Source organism: Mesoplodon bidens, assembly GCF_964165515.1.
Source record: "Mesoplodon bidens genome assembly, chromosome: 8".
In the NCBI taxonomy this organism is placed as follows: domain Eukaryota; kingdom Metazoa; phylum Chordata; class Mammalia; order Artiodactyla; family Ziphiidae; genus Mesoplodon; species Mesoplodon bidens.
The window spans coordinates 28193621-28220271 of NC_138165.1; the positions used below are offsets into that span (position 1 = coordinate 28193621).

Sequence of the window (26651 nt, forward strand, 5' to 3'; positions counted from 1 at the left end):
AACAATGTATTGTGGGGCTTATAACACATGTATAAGTAAAACATATGACAACAAAAATACAAAGGATGAGAAGGGGGAAATGAAAATGTACTGTTATGAAGTTCTTATGATATACATGAAGTTGTGTAATATTAATTAAAGGTAGACTGTGACACCACAACAAGTGAGGTAAAACTGTTTTGTTCTCCATAGAATTATCAGTAAACGTTTATGTACAATTTTCGCATGTGACGTCTCAGGCTTCAATGCCTTTGCCAATGCTGTTTCCTATGCCAGGAACACCCCTTGATATGTTTACCAGATGAATTCCTACACGTCCCTCTTCAAGTTTCTAAGATTCCATTCATGTCTCTTCCTCTAAAAATCCTTCCTTTACCCCCCCATTTCTCCTGCTTCTTTTCTCAACTAGTCACTTAATCCTCCCAGTTCCCAGAGAACTTTACAAACACCTCTCAAGGGTAAGGTCATGTCTTTCTTATTTATCTCTAAATATCCCAAGTAACTAGCATGGTACTCAGTAAGTAGAAAGCTTTTCTTAAAGCAGTCCTTGAAGAGTCTTATGCCAAAACTTCTCTTATTCCTGCTTCTGCCTTTACCAGAATATTTTGAGTCACTTCTAGAATCTTCTCACCTCTACCCTGGTGAAAGTAGTAAGAACGATGAGTAGCGAGGTAAGCATCTGTGTGCGGGCAAGGATATTTTAACCATTTTTTTTAGTCTGCAAGACTATATACTATTCAGCTATTTTAATATTTTTAAGTTTCTTGAGTTATAACATACGAGTAAAACTTACTTCTGTCATTAACTCTAATGGGGCATGAGTATCCTTATTAGGGTTACTGTCTTCCTCATTATCTTCATCATTGGCATCATCCTCACCATCATCATCTGTTGATTCAGACAACTTATCATCAGTATCCTCAGGGGAACATTCATTATTTTTCTCCTGATCTGTAATGACTACATTTTTGCTCATTTCACCTAGAAAAGAATACATATAATTTAATCAATAAATATTGAAACGTATTCAAAAATTTAAAATGGTCACTCCTAAATTATAATGTAGCAAGTGTACATGTTTACTATATGTCCCCCTGTTCTGGATTTTTTTTCATGACTAAACAGCACTGCAATAAATTCACCTGATTTCCATTTCTAAAAAAGGTAATAAAACTGCTAAGTGAAACAGGAAAAAACCCAAACCGATAATCCTGAGCTGATGTTAGTGTTGTTTGGTGCTTCAAATTGTAATAAATGGAAAACAGTTTTGTTTATAAAGAATATAATAACTTCCAGAAAAAAGAGATTAATGCTATTCTATCCACAGAAATACTTTTCTTAAATTTTTCTTATAGGAATGTAAATGCAAAATAAAGAGCTTAGAAAGTAGAAGTAAGGCTATAGAGGTTGAAAAGTAATTCTTCTTAGGCAAGTAGTTACTGCTTGGATACTTGAGAATAAAGTTCTCTCTCTGTACACACACACACATACACACACACACACACACATTAGGAAGAGATACATGTGAAGTGTTCCAGATATAACCAGAAGTTACATAACTTTATTAATGATTTTTCTTAATGTCAAGTCACAGTACCTATGACCAAACATAGATGACTGAAAAATAAAAAAATAAGCACTACTCTGACTACCCATTCAGTGCCCAGCACTATGTTGAGCCCCAGGAACACAAAAATGAACAGTCATTGACCTCAGGGTGCTCACACTCTAACTGGGGAGTCAGAAACATAATGGATAATTATAAAACAGTATGGCAGTAAGTGATAAAGATGTGTACTAGGTACATGGGGGACCAAAGGAGAGCCCCATCCTGGTCTGAGTGGATCAGTTTTTCCAAGGAGAGGGGACAGCATGAACCAGTGAAAAAAGAATGTGTGTGGAGCTACAAGCACTTTGTTGTTGCGTATGGGTCAAAGTTGAAGCTGAAATGGTGGCAGATGTAGCCAGAGGGGTACAAGCTGGATAATGGAGTCTTGTGGGCCTTGGAGTTAGAACTTTATCCTAAGAGTGAAGGATTTAAAAGTAGAGAAACAAAGTAGTCATGAAAGATTTAAGTAAGGAAACAAGTATGATCAATTCTGAATTTCTGAAGGAATACCTGGATACCAGGGTGGAAAGTGTATTTGAAGGCAGACAGAAAAAAAAAAAAAAAAAAGAGCAGGGAGAGAGGTGGTTAGAGGTGTCTTTAAAAAGTCCAGGTGAAAGAGATGGATGACAGGGCATTGTTAAAACAGGGATTGAGAGGAGGAGATATATTAGAGAAATATTTAAGAGGTAAAACCTCCATGGCACAAGCTATTGAAACATTTTCCAAATTTCAGTAATATACTATCTTCATCCATTTTGCCATATGAGAGTATCACCTATACTATTTACTTAATTTTTTTTTAATTTACTTTTTTAACTTAGAAATTTTGCCAGATCATAAATATTATCATCCACAAAACTGATGGAGGTACTAATAAAAGATATAATAATCATAGCAAATATTATATGCCATTACTCTTCTGAATACTACATATATTAACTCATTTAATTCTCTCACCATCTCAATGAGGTGTGTACTATTTTTATCCCATTCATAGATGAAACTGAGAGACAGACAGGTTAAATAACTTGCCCAACTTCACACCACTAATTAAGGTAGATCTGGGAGCCAGTTTGGCTCTGGAGTCCATATTCTTAACCAGGTCTTATATATATTTTTCTAATACACATTAAAATATACTACTATTGAAGTAATTAAAAAAAATTTACCCTGTGTTTCCTAAAATTATCTCTTTGGGAAACACTGTTGAGCTTGCCAAGTTTTTTGGCTCTACAGATGAATTTCACAGTTTCAACCTTAACTTGTGTTACATCATGAGTGTCTGGGAAGTCTTGAGATGTCTTCTTTGATGGGAGTGTGGCCATGAGCTAGTCTAAATAGTGTAGAAACACTGGTGTTAGAAAGAAGAAAATGAGGAAATCTAGGAAAGGTTGAGAGAAGACAATGTTAAGAAAAAGCAGGCCAAAAAAAGAAAAAGTTGGGAAAACTCCTCACTCTAAGCAAAAGGTACTATCTATCCGCAAAAGGGATAACAAGTCCTTCCAAGGGTGGGATGCCTGGGCTATTCAGTCTATCTACCTGTTTCCTTTACAGTCTCCATCGGCTCATAACCACTCTAATCTTCCAGTGTGTACCCAGCCTGTTCACTGATTCATCACACTGGTGTCATCAGGGATGGTCATAATAGGGAATTAAGAACTTTATGTGATGTCACAGGAACTTATTCAATTCTCAAACACTGAGTATCATGAGAGAGGTTTCCTGATCCCTAGATCTAAGATAGTTCTCCCTCTTCCAGGTGCCATTTATTTATATTATAGCACCCATCCCAACCTGTCACTGTCTTATTTGTATTTATTATTAGTGTTTAATAGTTGGCTATCTATGTGAACTCCATAAGGGCAAGGATCTTGGCCATTTGCTAACTACTATATCCACAGCTTCTAAACAAGTGCCTGGCACTCAGTAAACCATTGTTGAATGGGCGGAACTTGTTAATGCTTTCACAGGTATTTCAATTCATTCTAAAATTGAATACCCTATCATTATCATTTTATGTAATGTATACCCATGGATCCCACCTGACTGAATATCAGAATCATCTGGTACCTGAGTTTGAAAAATTACTGATTCCCACAACCCGCTCCAGACCTATGAGTTGTCGACATCCCAAAGGTTCTAGAGGAGGGCTGAATTAGAAGCTACAGTTACTCAAATAAAACAAATATTATTACCTGTGCTTTCTTTTAAGAAGGAAGATGACCATATCTTAGACTGTAGATTTGTTTCTATATCTTTATTTTCAATACTCTTTGGAGATACTCTATTTTCGGTAAAATTCTTTAAAGAGACTTTACTTTCTATATTTTTTGAAGAGACTTCCTTACTAAATATTAAAGTAGATAGTGAAAAAACACTTTTCTAGGTCACAATTCTGTTTAAGGTTCTATATGGGTTCATACACACATTTAATATAAACACACAATATAATACACCAACAATAAATAGCTAAAATGCAATATCTTCTTTGTGGAAAAGCATTAAAAATAAGTTTTACTAATGATTAAAATTCTATTTCTATTGGGCATTTGTCATTGTGTAATGATTCTTAGAATCTTTTCAGAGTTAACATAGAGTATACAAGCAATCCATTACCTGAATGTTCCTGGCATATCATTGTGATACAATGGAATAAAACTATTTAAGGGGGGCTTCCCTGGTGGTGCAGTGGTTGAGAGTCCACCTGCCAATGCAGGGGACACGGGTTCGTGCCCCGGTCTGGGAAGATCCCACATGCCGCCGAGCGGCTAGGCCCGTGAGCCATGGCCGCTGAGCCTGCGTGTCCGGAGCCTGTGCTCCGCAACGGGAGAGGCCACAACAGTGAGAGGCCCGCGTACCGCAAAAAAAAAAAAAAAACCTATTTAAGGAATACTAGCCTTCAGAAATTTTTTTTTCTTCTTTTTTTTTTTAAGTTTGTAAGCCAGTTCTTACCATTGCTAAATGCTATGCTTGGGAATTCCCTGGTGGCGCAGTGGTTAAGAATCTGCCTGCCAATGCAGGGGACAAGGGTTCGATCCCTCATCTGAAAAGATCCTACATGCTGCAGATCAACTAAGCCCACGCACCACAACTACTGAGCCTGTGCTCTAGAGCACACGAGCCACAACTACTGAGCCCGTGTGCCACAACTATTGAAGCCCGTGTGTCTAGAGCCTGTGCTCCGCAACAAGAAGCCACTGCAATGAGAAGCCTGTGCACCACAACGAAGAGTAGACCCCCCTTGTCGCAACTAGAGAAAGCCCACGTGCAGCAATGAAGACCCAATGCAGCCATAAATAAATAAATTTAAATTAAAAAAAATAAATGCTATGCTTATGGAGTCCAACACTAATATTAACCCCTGGTCATAATACAAAGTAGCCTGCTTTTTCATTAAATGGCTGAGATAAAAATGGGTTAATTTTCTCTTTTAGCCTTCAAGCCTGATACCTCTTGTCAACAGATTACACACTGAGACAGAGGATTCTTGTGTGGTGCACTCTGTTTACAAAGACAGGCACCCATGCTGCTGGAAAAATAACCCCAAGTTCGTTTTTTGTACCTCCTTTAACGTGATTCTTTTAATATGTCTCCTTTACTGAGTTAAAAAATTCAACTTCTAGTTTTCATGGAAAGATATAAAAAGATGTAAAGTGTTATTATTTTTCCCTTGAGTTATGGTAGCTCTGTTTTATCTCTATTGAAATGTGAATCTAGAACATTAGTAGTTAAGTTAGTGATTTGCACAGTGCTTTAGCAAATATGTTGAACAGCTTGTTATATTCTTAATACTATGGGAGGGAATGGAATCTTCACTTCCCCAGTATATGATGCTAAAGCAAAACCCCACTCTGTTGATGAAAAATACAAAGCAAAGATGATTTACATTTCTACCTCTGCCCTCCTTGATTTTCTAATTGTGAAAGAGAGCATCCAAGAAGAAACCCTACACATGAAAAGTTGAGAAGTCACTTAGTCACTTCAGTCACACTGAAGTGAGAAGTCACTTCAGTTTCTAGCATGGTGAGAGTCCTATTATGCCAAAGGTCACCAGAAGTAATTACTAGAATTCATATGCTCTAATATATAATCTAGATAAAAGGAGGACTTCACTGCCTTTTCCCAGCCACGAATTACAGTATTTCATCAAATCTAAGATACCATTTTTTCTTCCTCTTTTTTTTTTTTAAACTGAACTATAGTTGATTTACAATGTTGTGTTAGCTTCAGGTGTACAGCAAAGTGATTCAGATACATATATATACACACATATATATATGTATCTTTTTCAGATTCTTTTCCTTTATGGGTTATTGTAAGATATTGAATATAGTTCCCTGTGCTATACAGTAGGATCTTGTTGTTTATCTATTTTATATATAGTAGTGTGTATCTGTTAATTCCATATTCCTAATTTATCCCTCCCCATTTTTCCCTTTTGGTAATCATAAATTTGTTTTCTAGGTTTGTGAGTCTGTCTCTGTTTTGTAAATAAGTTTATTTGTATTATTTTTTAGATTCCACATATAAGTGATGTCATATAATACTTGTCTTTCTCTGACTTACTTCACTTAGTATGATAATCTCTAGGTCCATCCAAAGATATCACCTATTTATTATAAGACATACTGTTATTAAGAAAGAAAAAGCATTGTCAAGTAGAGATGTTAAAATATGCATGCTTCAGAATCTATGAAATATGGTACTTATATATTCACTAAGTTATATCCCTAAAGAAGGGAATTTAGCTAGTCTAGTTCTGGATATTTGAATAATTTGAAATGCCTTTAATAATCTTAATGTCCTAACATGGAGGAAGCCAACATACTCAATGACCTGAAGATAAATAGGATATTACTATTTGAGAAGCAGTGAACATGCCATAAAAATACATATGAGAAGTGACCAAATCATCATTTTAACAGTAAAATGTGAATTCCTTTTCTGCTCACTTTCTGATATAAAGTCTGTCTTGTATACTGTCTCAAAGAACCAGAGGACCAAACTCCACCTGCTCTTCAACTATCATCTGTTGACTTCATTTGAGAAAGTGACATTACTTAGGATAACAATGCTGCTAACCATTTAACAAAAATAGATAACCAGTATACTCTAAAATATATTTTCTTTAAATACAATTACAATTGAGGAACGATTCAGATTTTTACTTTGGAAGATGGGAAGTATTTACTTTAGTGTCTACTAAGGTTAGAGAGTTAGTCAAGTTAGATATCCCACGGGAACATATTTACACCAGAGGGTGGATAACCTAGGTTTTAGAATTAATTAGTATGTTAAGCACACTAGGCATATTTATGAAATGTCCCCAAATTTCTATTGGAATTAATAATTTTTTAAAGTTTATATTTATTTTAAACTTTGTTTTAAAATGTTTTACATTTATCAAACATGAGGGACTTCCCTGGCAGTCCAGTGGTTAAGACTCCATACTTCCACTGCAGGGGGCACGGGTTCGATCCCTGGTCAGAGAACTAAGATTCTCATGTCACGAGGCGTGGTCAAAACAAAAACAAAAACAAAAATCCAAAAAAACCATGAGCCTAAAAACAAAATTAATTAAAACTTACTTTTCTGAGACTGTCTTCGCTACATTTAGAGAGACTTGTGCTGGTGAGGTATAAAGTTTGCTTGCCAGTGTTGGTCTGCATCTAAAGAGGCATTTTACTTAAAGTGTAAAAATGGGAGTAAAAAATAATGTGTCATACATTTTAGAAAAGATAAAATATACGATTATAGAATAACCAATAGATGCAATTTTTTTCAAACTCTAAGAGTTGAGTGCTGTGGGTTTGCTTTACCCATTTTTAGAAAAGATAAAATATACAATTATGGAATAACAGATGCAGTTTTTTCAAACTCCAAGAGTTGAGTGCTGTGGGTTTGCTTTACCCATTTTCCCCTCACATCTTTATGTGTACTTGAAAGCTTGACGAAAAACCAACAGATCAAAGGTCCAAGACCTATAACACTTTGTCCAGCATTAAAGACATACTTTACTTTTACTGCTGAAAATAGTTTGTTAATTAAGTGCCATTTTTTGGGTAGATAAAATCTTTGACAGAGAGGATCCATGAGGAAAAATGGAAATGAGTTATTTGGGCTTTGTGTACAGAGAAGTTTGAAACTCCTGGTTTATAAAGTTCACACACTCCTTGTGGCTCGGATTGGAATGAAGAATCAATCAGAAGATTAAGGCAAAGAACTGGTGGGGAAAGAAAATTTCTAGTTTTCCCTAATCCAACCTGGGTAGGACCTTTTGGGAAATTCCCCTTGCCTGTCAGACTATGGAGCCAGAAGCGGGGTGGAGATTGGAATGTAAAGCTACACTGAAAAAATCCATCAACTCTGTAGGTCAGTCACACTGTTTCTCAAGTAAAGGTCCCCCATGATTTTCTGTTTTCCTACTTGATCTTTTTTTTCCAGGACTGGCTCTGTTTACCTTCACCTCTGGGTGGAGTACCTGAGGTAACAAAGCCATGCACCTGTGAAGCTTACTGGCTACCTACCTATCTCTCTCTCCCTCACTCCAAACAACAACCAAACCAAACCCAAACCTAAACTCTTCTCTGCAAGTGAAGGGAACATGATCATACTGCCCTTGCAAAAAGCAGTTTGATAAACAGATGCAATTATTAATGAGATCAAGAGAACAGGCCGTCACTCTGCTTTTCTATTTCGGCCCAGACTGCATTTGATTTACCCCTGGGTTTTAACTACCTCAGGATGTGGGTTACCCCTTGCTCCAGTTCCAACACTGCTTATCACAGCCTATGAACATTGGGGTTCGTAGACATGATAGAATGTATTTTCACTAATGACTACTAACTCCCATTAGTATTACTGAAAGTTATATCCTATTTTCCTCAAAGACTACTAAACTTTTCTTACATTTTTAATTTAAAGATATTCAACCATGTAATAGGATATATAATGTATAATTACATCCAGATTAATATACTTAATGGGGCATTTGTTTTTTTCTGGTTGTCTATAACATTTAATCTGAAATAAGCACATATTCTCTGTCATTGATCTGTAATACATTACCTTCTCTTTAGTATAAAAATACATCTTTAATATATAATTTACAACAAAAGTCAAGGTGGACCCTAATTTTAATTTTTAGCTTTGACAGTATGAAAATTGAAATATATGTTGCATAAGGTATAATTTTTCCCAGCCAATAATATTCAGAATAATTCAAAATAGTATCAATTTGAATAGAACCCCACTAGAATGGCACCTACCAATTTATCAATAATTGATCCCCATGAATGTGTTTTACAATCAACTTTCAAAGTGTAATTTTTCATGGAATAAATAATTGAATTTTTTTTCAGGGGAGAGGAGATGACCATATCAGGAAGGGCTCTGATGAATTATCAGAATCAGTGCCTTGAACAAAGCAGGTACTTAGTATTTAGCTACCAAATTGAAACTGGACTATGATTCTTTTTTTAATATCAATCTCTTCAACTAGTTAGGGTGATTATTTTCCTAATTTAGTAGTAATGGTTCTTCTCATAGTAAACAAAGAATCTGTTTGATTTTAAGGTAAGTATTCCTTTAAAATGATATTCTCGGGCTTCCCTGGTGGCGCAGTGGTTGAGAGTCTGCCTGCCGATGCAGGGGACACGGGTTCGTGCCCTGGTCCGGGAGGATCCCACATGCCGCAGAGCGGCTGGGCCCGTGAGCCATGGCCGCTGAGCCTGCGCGTCCGGAGCCTGTGCTCCGCAACGGGAGAGGCCACGGCGGTGAGAGGCCTGCGTACCGCACAAAAAAAAAAAAAAAAGATATTCTCAAAGAAGAGAGCAAGTATCAAAGTGAAACAGGAATGAGCGATGAAAGTTATATAAGTAAAATATGGAATACTTGGTGTTTAAGCATTTAAAAAGTAGGTCTGAATATTATCTATACCCCTACATTTTTATCAAAATTCAGTTTTCATTTTAAATGTCCTCTTATCTAAGTAACAATTGCTTTGACTGAAGCAAAAGCTAAGTGCTAATCCATGCATTTCTGGACTTTCAAATTTAATTGGGTGACAAATGATTGCATTATCTAGTTCTAATTGCTTAAAAGGCATGTGATAGATCAGATGCACAAACAGAGACATCTTACTCTGACATTGCTTCATTTGGTTCAATCATCACTTTTTCTGAAAGAAAAGAAAAAAAATCAACCCAGTATTTTATCAGTAGTGATGTGCTTAATAGAAATTCATGACTGGCAAATATTTAGGCATTGTTTGAGTGACAGACAGTATAATAAAGGATTTAATTGCTAAGTCTTTCAACCACACTCAACCATTCCTGTAGACTATCTTCTTAATATTTAGGACAAAAGGGTGGTCAAACATATTCTTTTTAAGTAATAAATCATTTACCCTTTGGATCAAACACTAGCAATTGGCCATTCTGTCCTTATTTTGGTGCCTAAAAGAGAAGCAGAAATAAAAATTAGCATTATCAGTATTATTTTAGTTTGAGGTATTTGAAATAATTTATTCATAACCTTTATATGAACATTTCTATTATCTAGGCTAAAATGTAATTTTATGCTAAAGCCAATTATTCCAAAACTATATAAACTAATGGTAAAATAGAACTAAAGCATTCTAAAAACTAGTTTATATACTATTATCTTTACAGCTTCTGTCTTGTCTAGATTATTCCTATAAGAAACCAAAATATTTACTTCTTTATACACTTGTATAAATTTAGAATATAAATAAAATAGAATGCAGGACTCGGTCTGTCGGCAGCGTAGTAAGCCTGTATTTTGGTTTTGTTTTTAGTATCATTATTTTCATCCTAAGTGAAAAACATCATTCTTCTGGTTTATGAAATGAGATTTTTAAAAAGCCTAGAGAAATGAATGCTTCCCCTTTTCCCCGTTCACCTTGGAGTTTACGTAAAAAGAGCTATAGGAAAAATTTTGCATGTTAGAAAAGTGATGTATTAAATTAGCCTCTAATTCTCTGTTACCTTTTTGGGTTTATGTAACTTGGACCCTAGATCTGGATCCAAATACAATACAGCAGGTTGAGGTGCCCCTTTCCCCCTGAGCTGACCCCAAAAAACCATAAATTCAGTGTGGCGCATGTTTACAACACTGCTTTTCCCTCCCACTTTAACAAAGCAAAACAACACATAAACCACAACTACCTGCCACATTCCAGTTCATTTGTGTTATTAAAAACACCTTTACAGAGTGTATATTAGTCAGAACTAGAAGTTTTTCCATGATGTTTCAAGATACAGTATTTTTAATAAAATATTATTTCAACAAATACATTTAGAAATTAACCTTTTTCTCCAAAGATGCATTTAAAAATATAATTCTTACCTTATAAGTTCCCTTATGAGTTTATTAATACTTACAATGTTTTCTCTTTGAATGTGTACCCTTTTTAAAGTTAGTCTATATAGACTGATTTTCCTATAACTTAGCCCTTTATATACCTGGATAAATTTCATTTTAATTGTAAAGAGAAAAATCAACTTTTAAGGTTTTTTTTTAATGTATGAGAGATGCCACACTTAAATTTTTCATAAGTAATAATTCACTTGCCTCTCCTCCCCTAACACTTGTCCCCATATCACAAGCCAGGCTTTAAAAATTATAAGTAGTAATACCTAGGGATTTCTGGAATATAAATTCAGGACCAAAACTGTAGACAATAAAAGAGAAGCTTCACTTATTTGCATTAAGTTTTTCTCTTTTTAAATGTGTCTCCCTCACAATGATTTGCACTCTGGAATAAAGCAGTAGTGCACAAACTTTTGCCTTAGGCTTTGTTTTCTGGGGTACCCTGATCAAGCCAGACATTATATATGTATTAATTTGATTATCCCTCTGAGAAGCTCACAGAGAGCTAAAGTCCATCAGAAAAACAAGGCATCTTTTTGGGAAAAACAGTTGTAGAAGACCAAACTCTAGGATAAATAAAAGATTTTACTCCTGATTCTCTACAGCAGTGGAGCTCAGAAGGCAAAACAATGCAATATGAACCAAATAAGATCTTAACAGAAGAAATCTAAGACGGCCTCTCCTGAGAGATACTTACGTACCACAGATGCCCACATTCTGTGGGTACCCATATGTCTGGGTCTCCCCTTTATATTTAGAGATTTCCTTTCCTTTCTAGCTCTAGGGTCTTTATGGATTGCTACATTCTACCCTTTACCTGGATGAAACATCAGTGCATAAAATTCTCCTCCCATTTTCACCTGGTAAAGAAAAACCTAGGATGAGCAGATCCCAGCCCTTGATGGAAACCCAGACTCTGCTAGGTCTAGCTTTATCATTACCTAGGAAATGTTCATTTAATCTCCTTTCATAAAATGGAATTCTTTGGGAGGCAGTACGGAGTAATACTCAAGAGCTGGGGCTCTTCAGAAATAAACCCACACACCTAAGGTAAATTAATGTACGACAAAGGAGGCAAGAATATAGTATGGGGAAAAGACAGTCTCTTCAGCAAGTGGTGCTGGGAAAGCTGGAGAGCTGCATGTAAATCAATGACACTAGAACACTTCCTCACACCATATACAAAAATAAACCCAAACTGGTTTAAAGACCTAAATTTAAGACATGACACCAAAAACTCCTGAAAGAGAACACAGGCAAAATATTCTCAGACATAAATCATAGCAGTGTTTTCTAAGGTCAGTCTCCCAAGGCAAAAGAAATAAAAGCAAAAATAAACAAATAGGACCTAATTAAACTTAAAAGCTTTTGCACAGCGAAGGAAATCATAAACAAAACAAAAAGACAACCTACGGAATGGGAGAAAATATTTGCAAACAATGCAACCAACAAGGGATTAATTTCCAAAATATACGACAGCTTGTACAACTCAATATTAAAAAAAACCAAACAACCTGGGAATTCCCTGGTGGTCCAGTGGTTAGGACTCTGCCCTCTCACTGCCGAGGGCCTGGGTTCAATCCCTGGTCGGGGAACTAAGATCCCACAATCTGTGAGGCATGGCCCAAAAACAAAAACAAATAAACAACCCAATCCAAAAATGGTCAGAAGACCTAAATAGCCATTTCTCCAAAGAAGACATACTGATGGCCAACGGGCACATGAAAAGATGCTCAGCATCGCTAATTATTAGAGAAATGCAAATCAAAACCACAAGGAGGTATCACCGCAGACTGGTCAGAATAGCTATCATGAAAAAGTCTACATATAATAATAAATGCTGGAGAGGGTGTGGAGAAAAGGGAACTCTCCTACACTGTTGGTGGGAATGTTAAGTTGGTGCAGGCACTATGGAGAACAGTATGGAGGTTCCTAAAATAATCTATGAATAGAACTATCGAGACCTCCCAAAAGGCAAGAAACTCCCCACGTACCTACGTAGGGCAAAAGAAAAAAGAATAAACAGAGACAAAAGAATACGGATGGGACCTGCACCAGTGGGAGGGAGCCGTGAAGGAGGAAAGGTTTCCACATACTAGAAGCCCCTTCGTGGGCGGAGACTGCGGGTGGCGGAGGCGGGGGAGTTTCGGGGACGCGGAGGAGAGCGCAGCAACAGGGGTGCAGAGGGCAAAGCGGATAGATTTCCGCACAGAGGATTGGGGTGCCGACCACCACTCACCAGCCCAAGAGGCTTGTGTGCTCACCCGCCAGGGCGGGCGGGGCTGGGAGCTGAGGCTTGCGCCATGAGCATGAGGCTTCGGAGGTCGGATCGCAGGGAGAGGACTGGGGTTGGCAGCGTCAACACAGCCTGAAGGGGGCTAGTGCGCCACAGCTAGCCGGGAGGGAGTCCGGGAAAAAGTCTGGAACTGCCTAAGAGGCAAGAGACTTTTTCTTCCCTCTTTGTTTCCTGGTGCGCGAGGAGAGGGGATTAAGAGCGCTGCTTAAAGGAGCTCCAGAGACGGGCGTGAGCCGCAGCTAAAAGCGCGGACCCCAGAGACGGGAATGAGATGCTAAGGCTGCTGCTGCCGCCACCAAGAAGCCTGTGTGCAAGCACAGGTCACTATCCACACCTCCCTTCCGGGGAGCCTGTGCAGCCCGCCACGGCCAGGGTCCTGGGATCCAAGGACAACTTCCCCGGGAGAACGCATGGCGCGCCTCAGGCTGGTGCAACGTCACGCCGGCCTCTGCCGCCGCAGGCTCGCCCTGCATCGTGCCCCTCCCTCCCCCCGGCCTGAGTGAGCCAGAGCCCCCGAATCAGCGGCTCCTTTAACCCCGTCCTGTCTGAGCGAAGAACAGACGCCCTCTGGCGACCTACACGCAGAGGCGGGGCCAAATCCAAAGCTGAACCCCGGGAGCTGTGTGAACAAAGAACAGAAAGGGAAATCTCTCCCAGCAGCCTCAGGAGCAGCGGATTAAATCTCCACAACCAACTTGATGTACCCTGCATCTGTGGAATACCTGAATAGACAACGAATCATCCCAAATTGAGGAGATGGACTTGGAGAGCAAGATTTACTATTTTTTCCCCTTTTCCTCTTTTTGTGAGTGTGTATGTGTATGCTTCTGTGTGAGATTTTGTCTGCACAGCTTTGCTTTCACCATTTGTCCTAGTGTTCTATCCGTTCCTTTTTCCTTTTTTACTTAAAAAAATTTTTTTTCTTAATAATTATTTTTTTACTTTAATAACTTTATTTTATTTTACCTTATTTATTTTATTTTATCCCTTCTTCCTTCCTTCCTTCCTTCCTTCCTTTCTTTCTTTCTTTCTTTCTTTCTTTCTTTCTTTCTTTCTGTCTTTCTACTTTTTCTCCCTTTTATTCTGAACCATGTGGATGACAGGCTCTTGGTGCTGCAGCCAGGCATGAGGGCTGTGACTCTGAGGTGGGACAGCCAACTTCAGGACACTGGTCCACAAGAGACCTCCCAGCTCCACATAATATCAAACGGCAAAAATCTCCCAGAGATCTCCATCTCAACACCAACACCCAGCTTCACTCAACGACCAGCAAGCTACAGTGCTGGACACCCTATGCCAAACAACTAGCAAGACAAGAACACAACCCCACCCATTAGCAGAGAGGCTGCCTAAAATCATAATAAGTCCACAGACACCCCAAAACACACACCAGACGTGGACCTGCCCACCAGAAAGACAAGATCCAGCCTCATTCACCAGAACACAGGCACTAGTCCGCTCCACCAGGAAGACTACACAACCCACTGAACCAACTTTAGCCACTGGGGACAGACACCAAAAACAACGGGAACCACAAACCTGCAGCCTGCAAAAAGGAGACCCCAAACACAGTAAGATAAGCAAAATGAGAAGACAGAAAAACACACAGCACATGAAGGAGCAAGATAAAAACCCACCAGACCTAAAAAATGAAGAGGAAATAAGCGGTCTACCTGAAAAAGAATTCAGAATAATGATAGTTAAGATGATCCAAAATCTTGGAAATAGAATAGAGAAAATGCAAGAAACATTTAACAAGGACCTAGAAGAACTAAAGATGAAACACGCAATGATGAACAACACAATAAATGAAATTAAAAATACTCTAGAAGGGATCAATAGCAGAATAACTGAGGCAGAAAAACAGATAAGTGACCTGGAAGATAAAATAGCGGAAATAACTACTGCAGAGCAGAAAAAAGAACAAAGAATGAAAAGAACTGAGGACAGTCTCAGAGACCTCTGGGACAACATTAAATGCACCAACATTCAAATTAGAGGGGTTCCAGAAGAAGAAGAGAAAAAGAAAGGGAATGAGAAAATATTTGAAGAGATTATAGTTGAAAACTTCCCTAATATGGGAAAGAAAATAGTTAATCAAGTCCAGGAAGCACAGAGGGCCGCATACAGGATAAATCCAAGGAGAAACACGCCAAGACACATATTAATCAAACTGTCAAAAATTAAATAGAAACAAAACATATTAAAAGCAGCAAGGGAAAAACAACAAATAACACACAAGGGAATCCCCATAAGGTTAACAGCTGATCTTTCAGCAGAAACTCTGCAAGCCAGAAGGGACTGGCAGGACATATTTAAAGTGATGAAGGAGAAAAACCTGCAACCAAGATTACTCTACCCAGCAAGGATCTCATTCAGATTTGATGGAGAAATTAAAACGTTTACAGACAAGCAAAAGCTGAGAGAGTTCAGCACCACCAAACCAGCTTTACAACAAATGCTAAAGGAACTTCTCTAGGCAAGAAACACAAGAGAAGGAAAAGACCTACAATAACGAACCCAAAACAATTAAGAAAATGGGAATAGGAACATACATATCGATAATTACCTTAAATGGAAATGGGCTAAATGCTCCCACCAAAAGACACAGGTTGGCTGAATGGAGACAAAAACAAGACCCATATATATGCTGTCTACAAGAGACCCACTTCAGACCTAGAGACACATACAGACTGAAACTAAGGGTATGGAAAAAGATATTCCACGCAAATGGAAACCAAAAGAAAGCTGGAGTAGCAATTCTCATATCAGACAAAATAGACTTTAAAATAAAGACTATTAGAAGAGACAAAGAAGGACACTACATAATGATCAAGGGATCGATCCAAGAAGAAGATATAACAATTGTAAATATTTATGCACCTAACATACGAGCACCTCAGTACATAAGGCAAATGCTAACAGCCATAAAAGGGGAAATTGACAGTAACACATTCACAGTAGGGGACTTTAACACCCCACTTTCACCAATGGACAGATCATCCAAAATGAAAATAAATAAGGAAACACAAGCTTTAAATGAAACATTAAACAAGATGGACTTAATTGATATTTATAGGACATTCCATCCAAAAACAACAGAATACACATTTTTGTCAAGTGCTCATGGAACATTCTCCAGGATAGATCATATCTTGGGTCATAAATCAAGCCTTGATAAAATTAAGAAAATTGAAATTGTATCAAGTATCTTTTCCAACCACAACGCTATGACTAGATATCAATTACATGAAAAGACCTGTAAAAATTACAAACACATGGAGGCTAATCAATACACTACTTAATAACGAAGTGATCACTGAAGAAATCAAAGAGGAAATCAAAAAAATACCTAGAAACATATGACAATGGAGACACGACGACCCAAAACCTATGGGATGCAGCAAAAGCAGTTCTAAGAGGGAAGTTTATAGCAATACAATCCTACTTTAAGAAACAGGAAACATCTCGAATAAACAACCTTGCATCTAAAGCAATTAGAGAAAGAAGAACAAAAAAACCCAAAAGTTAGCAGAAGGAAAGAAATCATAAAGATCAGATCAGAAATAAATGAAAAAGAAATGAAGGAAACGATAGCAAAGATCAATAAAACTAAAAGCTGGTTCTTTGAGAAGATAAACAAAATTGATAAACCATTAGCCATGCTCATCAAGAAAAAAGGGAGAAGATTCAAATCAATAGAATTAGAAATGAAAAAGGAGAAGTAACAACTGACACTGCAGAAATACAAAAGATCATGAGAGATTACTACAAGCAACTCTATGCCAATAAAATGGACAACCTGGAAGAAATGGACAAATTCTTAGAAATGCACAACCTGCCAAGACTGAATCAGGAAGAAATAGAAAATATGAACAGACCAATCACAAGCACTGAAATTGAAACTGTGATTAAAAATCTTCCAACAAACAAAAGCCCAGGACCAGATGGCTTCACAGGTGAATTCTATCAAACATTTAGAGAAGAGCTAACACCTATCCTTCTCAAACTCTTCCAAAATATAGCAGAGGGAGGAACACTCCCAAACTCATTCTACGAGGCCACCATCACCCTGATACCAAAACCAGACAAGGATGTCACAAAGAGAGAAAACTACAGGCCAATATCACTGATGAACATAGATGCAAAAATCCTTAACAAAATACTAGCAAACAGAATCCAATAGCACATTAAGAGGATCATACACCATGATCAAGTGGGGTTTATTCCAGGAATGCAAGGATTCTTCAATATACGCAAATCAATGAATGTGATACACCATATTAACAAATTGAAGTAGAAAAACCATATGGTCATCTCAATAGATGCAGAGAAAGCTTTTGACAATATTCAACACCCATTTATGATAAAATCCCTCCAGAAAGCAGGCATAGAGGGAACTTTCCTCAACATAATAAAGGCCATATATGACAAACCCACAGCCAACATCGTCCTCAATGGTGAAAAACTGAAAGCCTTTCCACTAAGATCAGGAACAAGACAAGGTGCCCACTCTCACCACTCTTATTCAACATAGTTTTGGAAGTTTTATAGCCACAGCAATCAGAGAAGAAAAGGAAATAAAAGGAATCCAAATTGGAAAAGGAGAAGTAAAGCTGTCACTGTTTGCAGATGACATGATACTATACATAGAGAATCCTAAAGATGCTACCAGAAAACTATAGCTAATCAATGAATTTGGTAAAGTAGCGGGATACAAAATTATTGCACAGAAATCTCTGGCATTCCTATACACTAATGATGAAAAATCTGAAAGTGAAATCAAGAAAACACTCCCATTTACCACTGCAACAAAAAGAATAAAATATCTAGGAATAAACCTACCTAAGGAGACAAAAGACCTGTATGCAGAAAATTATAAGACACTGATGAAAGAAATTAAGGATGATACAAATAGATGGAGAGATATACCATGTTCTTGGATTGGAAGAATCAACATTGTGAAAATGACTCTACTACCCAAAGCAATCTACAGATTCAGTGCAATCCCTATCAAACTACCACTGGCATTTTTCACAGAACTAGAACCAAAAATTTCACAATTTGTATGGAAACACAAAAGACTCCGAATAGCCAAAGCAATCTTGAGAACGAAAGATGGAGCTGGAGGAATCAGGCTCCCTGACTTCAGACTATACTACAAAGCTACAGTAATCAAGACAGTATGGTACTGGCACAAAAACAGAAAAATAGATCAGGGAACAGGATAGAAAGCCCAGAGATAAACCCATACACATATGGTCACCTTATCTTTGATAAAGAAGGCAGGAATATACAGTGCGGAAAGGACAGCCTCTTCAATAAGTGCTGCTGAGAAAACTGGATAGGTACATGTAAAAGTATGAGATTAGATCACTCCCTAACACCATACACAAAAATAAGCTCAAAATGGATTAAAGACCTAAATGTAAGGCCAGAAACTATCAAACTCTTAGAGGAAAACATAGGCAGAACACTCTATGACATAAATCACAGCAAGATCTTTTTTGACCCACCTCCTAGAGAAATGGAAATAAACCCAAAAATAAACAAATGGGACCTAATGAAACTTCAAAGCTTTTGCACAGCAAAGGAAACCATAAACAAGACCAAAAGACAACCCTCAGAATGGGAGAAAATATTTTCAAATGAAGCAACTGACAAAGGATTAATCTCCAAAATTTACAAGCAGCTCATGCAGCTCAATAGCAAAAAAAACAAACAACCCAATCCAAAAATGGGCCGAAGACCTAAATAGACATTTCTCCAAAGAAGATATACAGACTGCCAACAAACACATGAAAGAATGCTCAACATCATTAATCATTAGAGAAATGCAAATCAAAACTACAATGAGATATCATCTCACACCAGTCAGAATGGCCATCATCAAAAAATCTAGAAACAATAAATGCTGGAGAGGGTGTGGAGAAAAGGGAACATGCTTGCACTGCTGGTGGGAATGTGAATTGGTACAGCCACTATGGAGAACAGTATGGAGGTTCCTTAAAAAACTACAAATAGAACTACCATATTACCCAGCAATCCCACTACTGGGCATATACCCTGAGAAAACCATAATTCAAAAAGAGTCATGTACCAAAATATTCATTGCAGCTCTATTTACAATAGCCAGGAGATGGAAACAACCTAAGTGTCCATCATCAGATGAATGGATAAAGAAGATGTGGCACATATATACAATGGAATATTACTCAGCCATAAAAAGAAAGGAAATTGAGCTATTTGTAATGAGGTGGATGGACCTAGAGTCTGTCATACAGAGTGAAGTAAGTCAGAAAGAGAAAGACAATACCGTATGCTGACACATATATATGGAATTTAAGAAAAAAAAATGTCATGAAGAACCTAGGGGTAAGACAGGAATAAAGACACAGACCTACTAGAGAATGAACCTGAGGATATGGGGAGGGGGAAGGGTAAGCTGTGACAAAGTGCAAGAGTGGTATGGACATATATACACTACCAAACATAAAATAGATAGCTAGTGGGAAGAAGCCGCATAGCACAGGGAGATCAGCTCAGTGCTTTGTGACCACCTAGAGGGGTGGGATAGGGAGGGTGGGAGGGAGGGAGATGCAAGAGGGAAGAGATATGGGAACATATGTATATGTATAACTGATTCACTTTGTTATAAAGCAGAAACTAACACACCATTGTAAAGCAATTATACTCCAATAAAGATGTAAAACAAAAAAACAAAACAAAACAAAAAACTACCATATGATCCAGCTAATCCCACTCCTGGGCATATACCTTAAGAAAACTCTAATTCAGGGGCTTCCCTGGTGGCGCAGTGGTTGAGAGTCAGCCTGCCGATGCAGGGGACACAGGTTCGTGCCCTGGTCCGGGAGGATCCCACATGCCGCGGAGCGGCTGGATCCGTGAGCCATGGCCGCTGGGCCTTCGTGTCCGGAGCCTGCGCTCCGCAACGGGAGAGGCCACAACGGTGAGAGGCCCGCGTACCGCAAAAAAAAAAAAAAAAAAAAAAAGAAAACTCTAATTCAAAAAACATATATGCACCTCAATGTTCATAGCAGCACTCTTTACAATAGCCAAGACATGGAAACAGCCTAAATGTCCATCAACAGATGAATGGATAAAGAAGATGTGGTATATATATATATATATATATATATATATATTATATATGTATATTTACATATAATATGTGTATATATAACATAAATATATAATATTCCATCATATATATGATGGGATACTATTACTCAGCCATAAAAAAGAACGAAATAATGTCATTTGAAACAACATGGATGGACCTAGAGATAATCATACTAAGTGAAGTCAGTCAGAGAAAGACAAACATCATATGATATCACTTATATGTGGAATCTAAAAACATGATATAAATGAACTCATTTACAAAACAGAAACAGACTCACAGATACAGAAAACAAATTTATGGTTATCAAAGGGGAAAGTAGGGAAAGGAATAAATTAGGAGTTTGGGATTAGCAGATACAAACTACTATATATAAAATAGAAAAACAATAAGATCCTACTCTATAGTATAGGGAACTACATTCAATAACTTGTAATAAGCCATAATGGAAAAGAATATGAAAAAGAATACATATATGTATGTATGTGCATATACATATATATACACACACACACATATATATATATTTGAATCACTTTGCTGTACACCAGAAACTAAAACAACATTGTAAATCAACTATATTTCAATTAAAAAAAAAAAGAGCTGTGCTCTTGAGTAAAGACACTGGGTTCACATCCCAGTTCTGCCACTTCCCATGTAAGCTTGGGTAAGTTAATTTCTGTAGGCCTCAGTTCCTCTGTAAATCAGGGCTCACAATGCTGCCAACTTCATTGGATCATTATAAGGATTAAATAGGATCATCTGGGTAAAGAGTTTAGCACAGTGCCCGGCACATAGGAGGGACATGGGAGAAACAACTTGATGTTTTATCCAAACGAAAAACTGGTACGTTGCCCTATGGGGCTGATTAAGATTGCTTAGGGAAACAAAAAGGAGGCTTTACTGCAATTGAAACAAGCAAACTAGCTCTAAGGACTTTTAATTAATTAATTAATCACATAAGCCCTAAAGTAATGATACTTGCTTAGAAAGATCACTGACTCCAGAGAAAAAGGAGAGTAATTGAGAACACAGGTAAAGCTAAAGCAGAGACTGATAATTGCTCAGAAAAAGGTACGGCCATTGCACAACTATGTATTTTTCAAATGAGTATTAATAGCAAAAAAATCTCTCTGAAAGGAAATGTTTTCATAAAAGAAACTGATAATATTGGTTGACTGGGGAGGAAATAGAGATAGCTGCAGGACTATCTCTAGCGAGGGAGTTTTTTACTTTACGTCCATTGTACCTCTTGAACTTCAAATAAAATAAATGTATTATCTATTTTAAAAATACGATGTAAAATTTGCAATACCGTTTGTATCCATCTGTTTATCCACCTCTTACAGGCATGTGAGCTGTTATGTTGGCCTTGTGCTACTTCAATTCTCTTCTCCACCTAGTGGTACCTGTTCAAATTGGAGTCATGGTTTCCAGAAAAGCACACCTTGTAGATTCATAACTACTGATTATGGTTAATGTTAACATCACAACATTCATTTAATCAGCACTTCAACTCTCTACCAAATACACCCTCTGCCTTTTGGAACATGGGCAGACTCTCCTGATGTCTTTCAACAATCTGGGTGGTAACAGGAACAACACAGTTAGGTAACTCCTAACTTTCATGTAGTATTCAATGTCTATTTAAAACAAACGTTTGATGAGCACCTACTATGTATCAGATATGTCTGTGATAAGATCTGGGGATACAAGAGAAGCTCAGAATTTTATAGGGGAAACAAAGTACTAACTTCCTATATATATGGGACAGACCAAGCTTCAAAGTAATATACTAAATGCTTCCCTCTAGGGGCTCCAATGTAATTTTCCATACTGCCCAAACAGGATCAGTCAAATCCCTTCTTTTTTGAGCTCATGGACTGGAGATACCCAAGGAGAGTGAGAAGGCATTGGAGGCAGAATTGGAAAGATAGAGGGAGAGAGTCCAGTCAACAGAACTGTCCCTGAACAACCTTCAAGTTCCAGAATCCAGTTCTGAGGCCTATTCTCTGGGTTTGCTATATTCTGCCATGTATTGTAATTTCTACAAATATCCCTAGAATAAGGTATTGTCTGCCTATAGCTCATCCCCCCTTATGTGGTTGACAGATCCAGCCCTCCTGAACACAAGAGCAGTACTGTCCTAGCACAGACCCATCATGGTAATTCATAAGCTAACACAGTGACTGAACCAAGGATTGAGCCTGTGATCCAAGCTAAGTTCACCACACCTTTTTCTGAGGCTTTTCCAAGTGGAACTGTCACAAAGGTAAGAGAATATGAGAGTAGAGCTTTCAACTGCCATGGTTCTAGGTTTCAGGAAGAAAGTGGCCTGAGTGAAGCAGAATATACAAAAGAATCAGAGATGAGAGATGAAGAGATGAGGTAGAGAGAAGGACAGGGACGGAGGAGGGGTGGAGTGTGTGTGTGTGGGGCAGAGACAGACAGACACAGACACATTCCTGATGGTATTTGAGTTCCTGTTTCCAGATCAACCTCTGTCTTTCCCACGGGCCAACTGATTTCTCTTTTTGCCAAAACAAGCTGGAGTTTTGTCATCTGAAACCAAGAGACCTTGACTAATACAGCTCCTACTCCCTGAAACCAAAAGCTAACATACCTGCTGTCATGTAATAAGAGTTACAACACTAGAATTAACATAGACCATGGGAGCACAGAGTGAGAAGTGATCAATTCTACCTGCAATGGGGCAAGACTGAGTCAGGCTTCACAATGAAGGTGGCATTTATTTAACCAAGTCAAGATCAAGTCGGTAGATGGGAAGAGTACTCCTGCCGTGTGTTAGAGAATGGCAGTAGGTGTAGCCTATCCTGGTGTAAGGCATTCCACCACTCTGTAGTCATCTGTCTACATATTGCTTATGTGCATTTCCTTGATAGATTCTTTTCCTTTACCTGCTTCTTGTATGTGGGATCAAATTTTTAAAGTTATTGCCATGTGCTAAATATTTTAACCAGTAGGCAATGGAAAGCAAACCAGGCTCTGAATAACAATCATATGATTAGATCTATCTTAGAAAAGAAATTCTGTGCAGGGTAGACCTGAGAGAGAATGGGAATTGGAGAGACCAGTTAAGAGGCTATTACAACAGCCCAGAGCAGGGGTTGGCAAACTATCAACTATGGGCCAAATATGACTCTCTGCCTACCTTTATAAATGAAACTTATGGGAACACAGACATGCTCATTTGTTTGTACACTGTCATGGGAGCTTTCAAGCTACAGTGGCAGATTGAAAAGTTTCGACAAAGACCGTATGGCCTGCAAAGCCTAAAATACTTATTATTTGGCCCTTTACAGAAAAAGTCTGTCAAACTCTAGTCTAGGAAAAAATGATGATGCACAAAGCCAGGAAGGTACACTTGGAACAAAAAGAGAGGTGAAACTGAGACTCAGTGGACATAGAAGTGAGGGAGAACAAGAGAGTTTGATGGTTCCAGCTTGGATGACCAGGATAAGGACCAGAAGAGGAGCACACTCTGGGGGATGATGAGTTTGTTTTCGGAAATTCTGAGTTGAAGGTGCCTGTAGGTCAACTGAAATCAAGTGTTCTATTGAAAAGAGAGTTAGAACTCAAGAGAAAAGATGACATATGGGATAGCTGTGAGAAAGTGGGGATGGATGGCATGACCTATGTAGAATAAGAAAAGGCCAAGCATAGAATCCTGGTAGAGGAAAAGAATCCGTTAAGGAAATGCACATATACAATATGTGCATTTCCTTGCACAGAGAGGTGGAATGCATGCATCACCAGGCCAGAAGTTTCTGGAGAGCAGAAACTGGCTGTTACCCATGAGTGTGGGTGCTACACCACTTTAAAGGTACTCAGATATTCCTGATTGAATAAAACCATTGGAATGATATAAAGTAATTTAATTGGCTTTAGAATGCTCTTATAATTTTTTTAAAAAAGGCCCATAGAATTGGGGGGGATAATTCTAAGAAAAGAGCTATGGAAAAGCAGATATAGATTTATTTTAAGAAAAAAAGTACTGAAAGACTTACGTAGAAAGATGGGTAGTATTAATCAGAAGATGAGTGTATTTAGATATTAGATAAGTATAAAAATGTACATGACAAAATGATTTGAAAAGGCATTATATGTAATCACATATGTTTGAAAAATTCTGTGTATTATGTAAATAAAAATGTACTTTGGGGTTCAGGTCACAGCAGGGTGGGGGGTCATCATGGGCTCATTTCTAAAAGAAAGGTCTTGCTTCTTAGCTTCTTAGCTGTGTGAGCCTGGACTCTTGGTTGCAAGTTACAGAAACCATGCTCAAGGTAGCTCAGGCACAAAACGGTAAGCCCTGGCTCATAGAATCCATGAGTTGAATACCCAAGCTGCGTGGAAGTCAGGACACAGTGGCTACAGCTGTGTTCAAGGAGAGGGTGGGGCTTAGGTGGGGGCGGGGCTTAGGTGGGGGCTTTCCCTTGTTCACCTCCGCTTCTCCCCACCTGGGTCTCATTCTTCTCTCTCATTGCAGACAGATTTTCCTCAAGTAATGCAAAACATGGCTCCCAGCAATTCTTAAGTTTTATGTGACACGGCTCTAGCTTTTAAGGAAAAATTTCCTCTCTCAAAAACCAAAACCCCAGGGAAGAGGGATCAGTTAGTTCAGCTAGTTTTTTTTGGCTACAAAGAACAGATAAATTCAAGCCATTAAAAAAAAAATCTCTAGTACCTAATCCACTCCATGTCACACAAACTGGTGCTCAATAAATATCTGTTAAATGAATGGAACAGGAAGGAAGGCAACAAGAAAGCAAAGGGAAAAGAACACATTAAACTAGAGTTTTGCTGTCCAACATGGTAGCCACACGCCATATGTGGCAATTGAGCACTTGAAACATGATTAGTTCAATTTGAGATATGCATACCAGATTATAAGGACTTGGTACCAAAAAAAGAATGTAAAACATCTCATATCCCCACTCTTCAGGTAAGTGTTCACTAACCAGCACCCAATAGGGCCAAATAGGTGTTTTTTTTGTTTGTTTTTTTTTTTGCGGTACGTGGGCCTCTCACTGTTGTGGCCTCTCCCGTTGCGGAGCACAGGCTCCGGACACGCAGACTCAGCAGCCATGGCTCATGGGCCTAACCGCTCCGCAGCATGTGGGATCTTCCCAGACCAGGGCTCGAACCCGTGTCCCCTGAATCAGCAGGCAGACTCTCAACCACTGCGCCACCAGGGAAGCCCCCAAATGGGTTTTATTTGGATTCTATAAAGCTTCAGAAAACCGATTTATAAAATGAGTTACCGGGCTTCCCTGGTGGCGCAGTGGTTGAGAGTCTGCCTGCCGATGCAGGGGACACGGGTTCGTGCCCCGGTCCGGGAGGATCCCACGTGCCACGGAGCAGCTGGGCCCGTGAGCCATGGTCATTGAGCCTGCACATCCGGAGCCTGTGCTCCGCAGCGGGAGAGGTCACAACAGTGAGAGGCCCGTGTACCACAAAAAAAAAAAAAAAAAAAAAAAAATGAGTTACCAATATTTAAAATTTAGATTTCACAAAATTCTCATTTTAGGTTTCTCTTATAATACTGAAAGATATTTTTTTTCATCCCACATGTGCAATTATTTTATCCTTTTGTGCTATTTGTTTTTATAAGCTACTTTTTATTCTAATAGGCAAAGAATGATTTAATAAGTAGGCAGCTACGTGCTCAGGCCCTGAAATTGTGGTGAGGAGAGACAGATGATTAAGCACCATCCTCCATCCTAGAGGAGCTTAGTGGGGAAACATAATAGGACAGGCAGAGGGCAATATTTCATTGTATAGTCTCAAATGTGTATAAAATGGTTTCAGTGATCATCTATCAGTTACATTCATAATTAAAAATGACTATCTGTAAATTTTATGTATCTCCTTTACAGCATAATATAGTGCAAGGAGCTCAGACTCTGGAGTCTGACTGCCTATGTTCAAATCCCAGCAAATTGTGTGATCTTGAGCAAGTTCCTTAATCCCTCTATGATTCACTTTCCTAAAGTGTAAAATGAGGATAAAAATACTGATAGGGACAGAGTGATAATTAAATAGTTAATCCCCCTAGGGGACTGCAAGTAAAGAAAAAAGTATGGGAGACCCCTGTAAGTTAATGAACACTCAAGAAAGCAGGTTTGCTTAACAACAAAACCATGCAACAGAAGCATGAGACAAGCCCCAAAACAATAAAACAATAG

The 26651-nt window shown here is 38.3% G+C and overlaps 1 protein-coding gene across 7 annotated transcripts in view; it reads right to left on the reverse strand.

The window, feature by feature from the left end:
- Positions 1-26651, reverse strand: part of ERICH2 (glutamate rich 2) — a 39470-nt gene that overhangs the window by 10814 nt on the left and 2005 nt on the right. For 4 of the 7 annotated variants that reach the window (XM_081241785.1, XM_081241783.1, XM_081241788.1 and 1 more), the window contains exons 2-4: positions 10017-10065; positions 9752-9788; positions 794-981 (exon numbers count right to left, since the gene is read on the reverse strand). In XM_081241785.1, the coding sequence (XP_081097911.1) occupies positions 794-981; positions 9752-9767 (204 nt within the window). In that variant the 5' untranslated portion in view covers positions 9768-9788; positions 10017-10065. Of the gene's footprint in view, positions 1-793; positions 982-7197; positions 7262-9751; positions 9789-10016; positions 10066-26651 lie in introns of those variants that run through there. The other 3 variants (XM_081241789.1, XM_081241786.1, XM_081241787.1) reach the window with 3 other exon arrangements.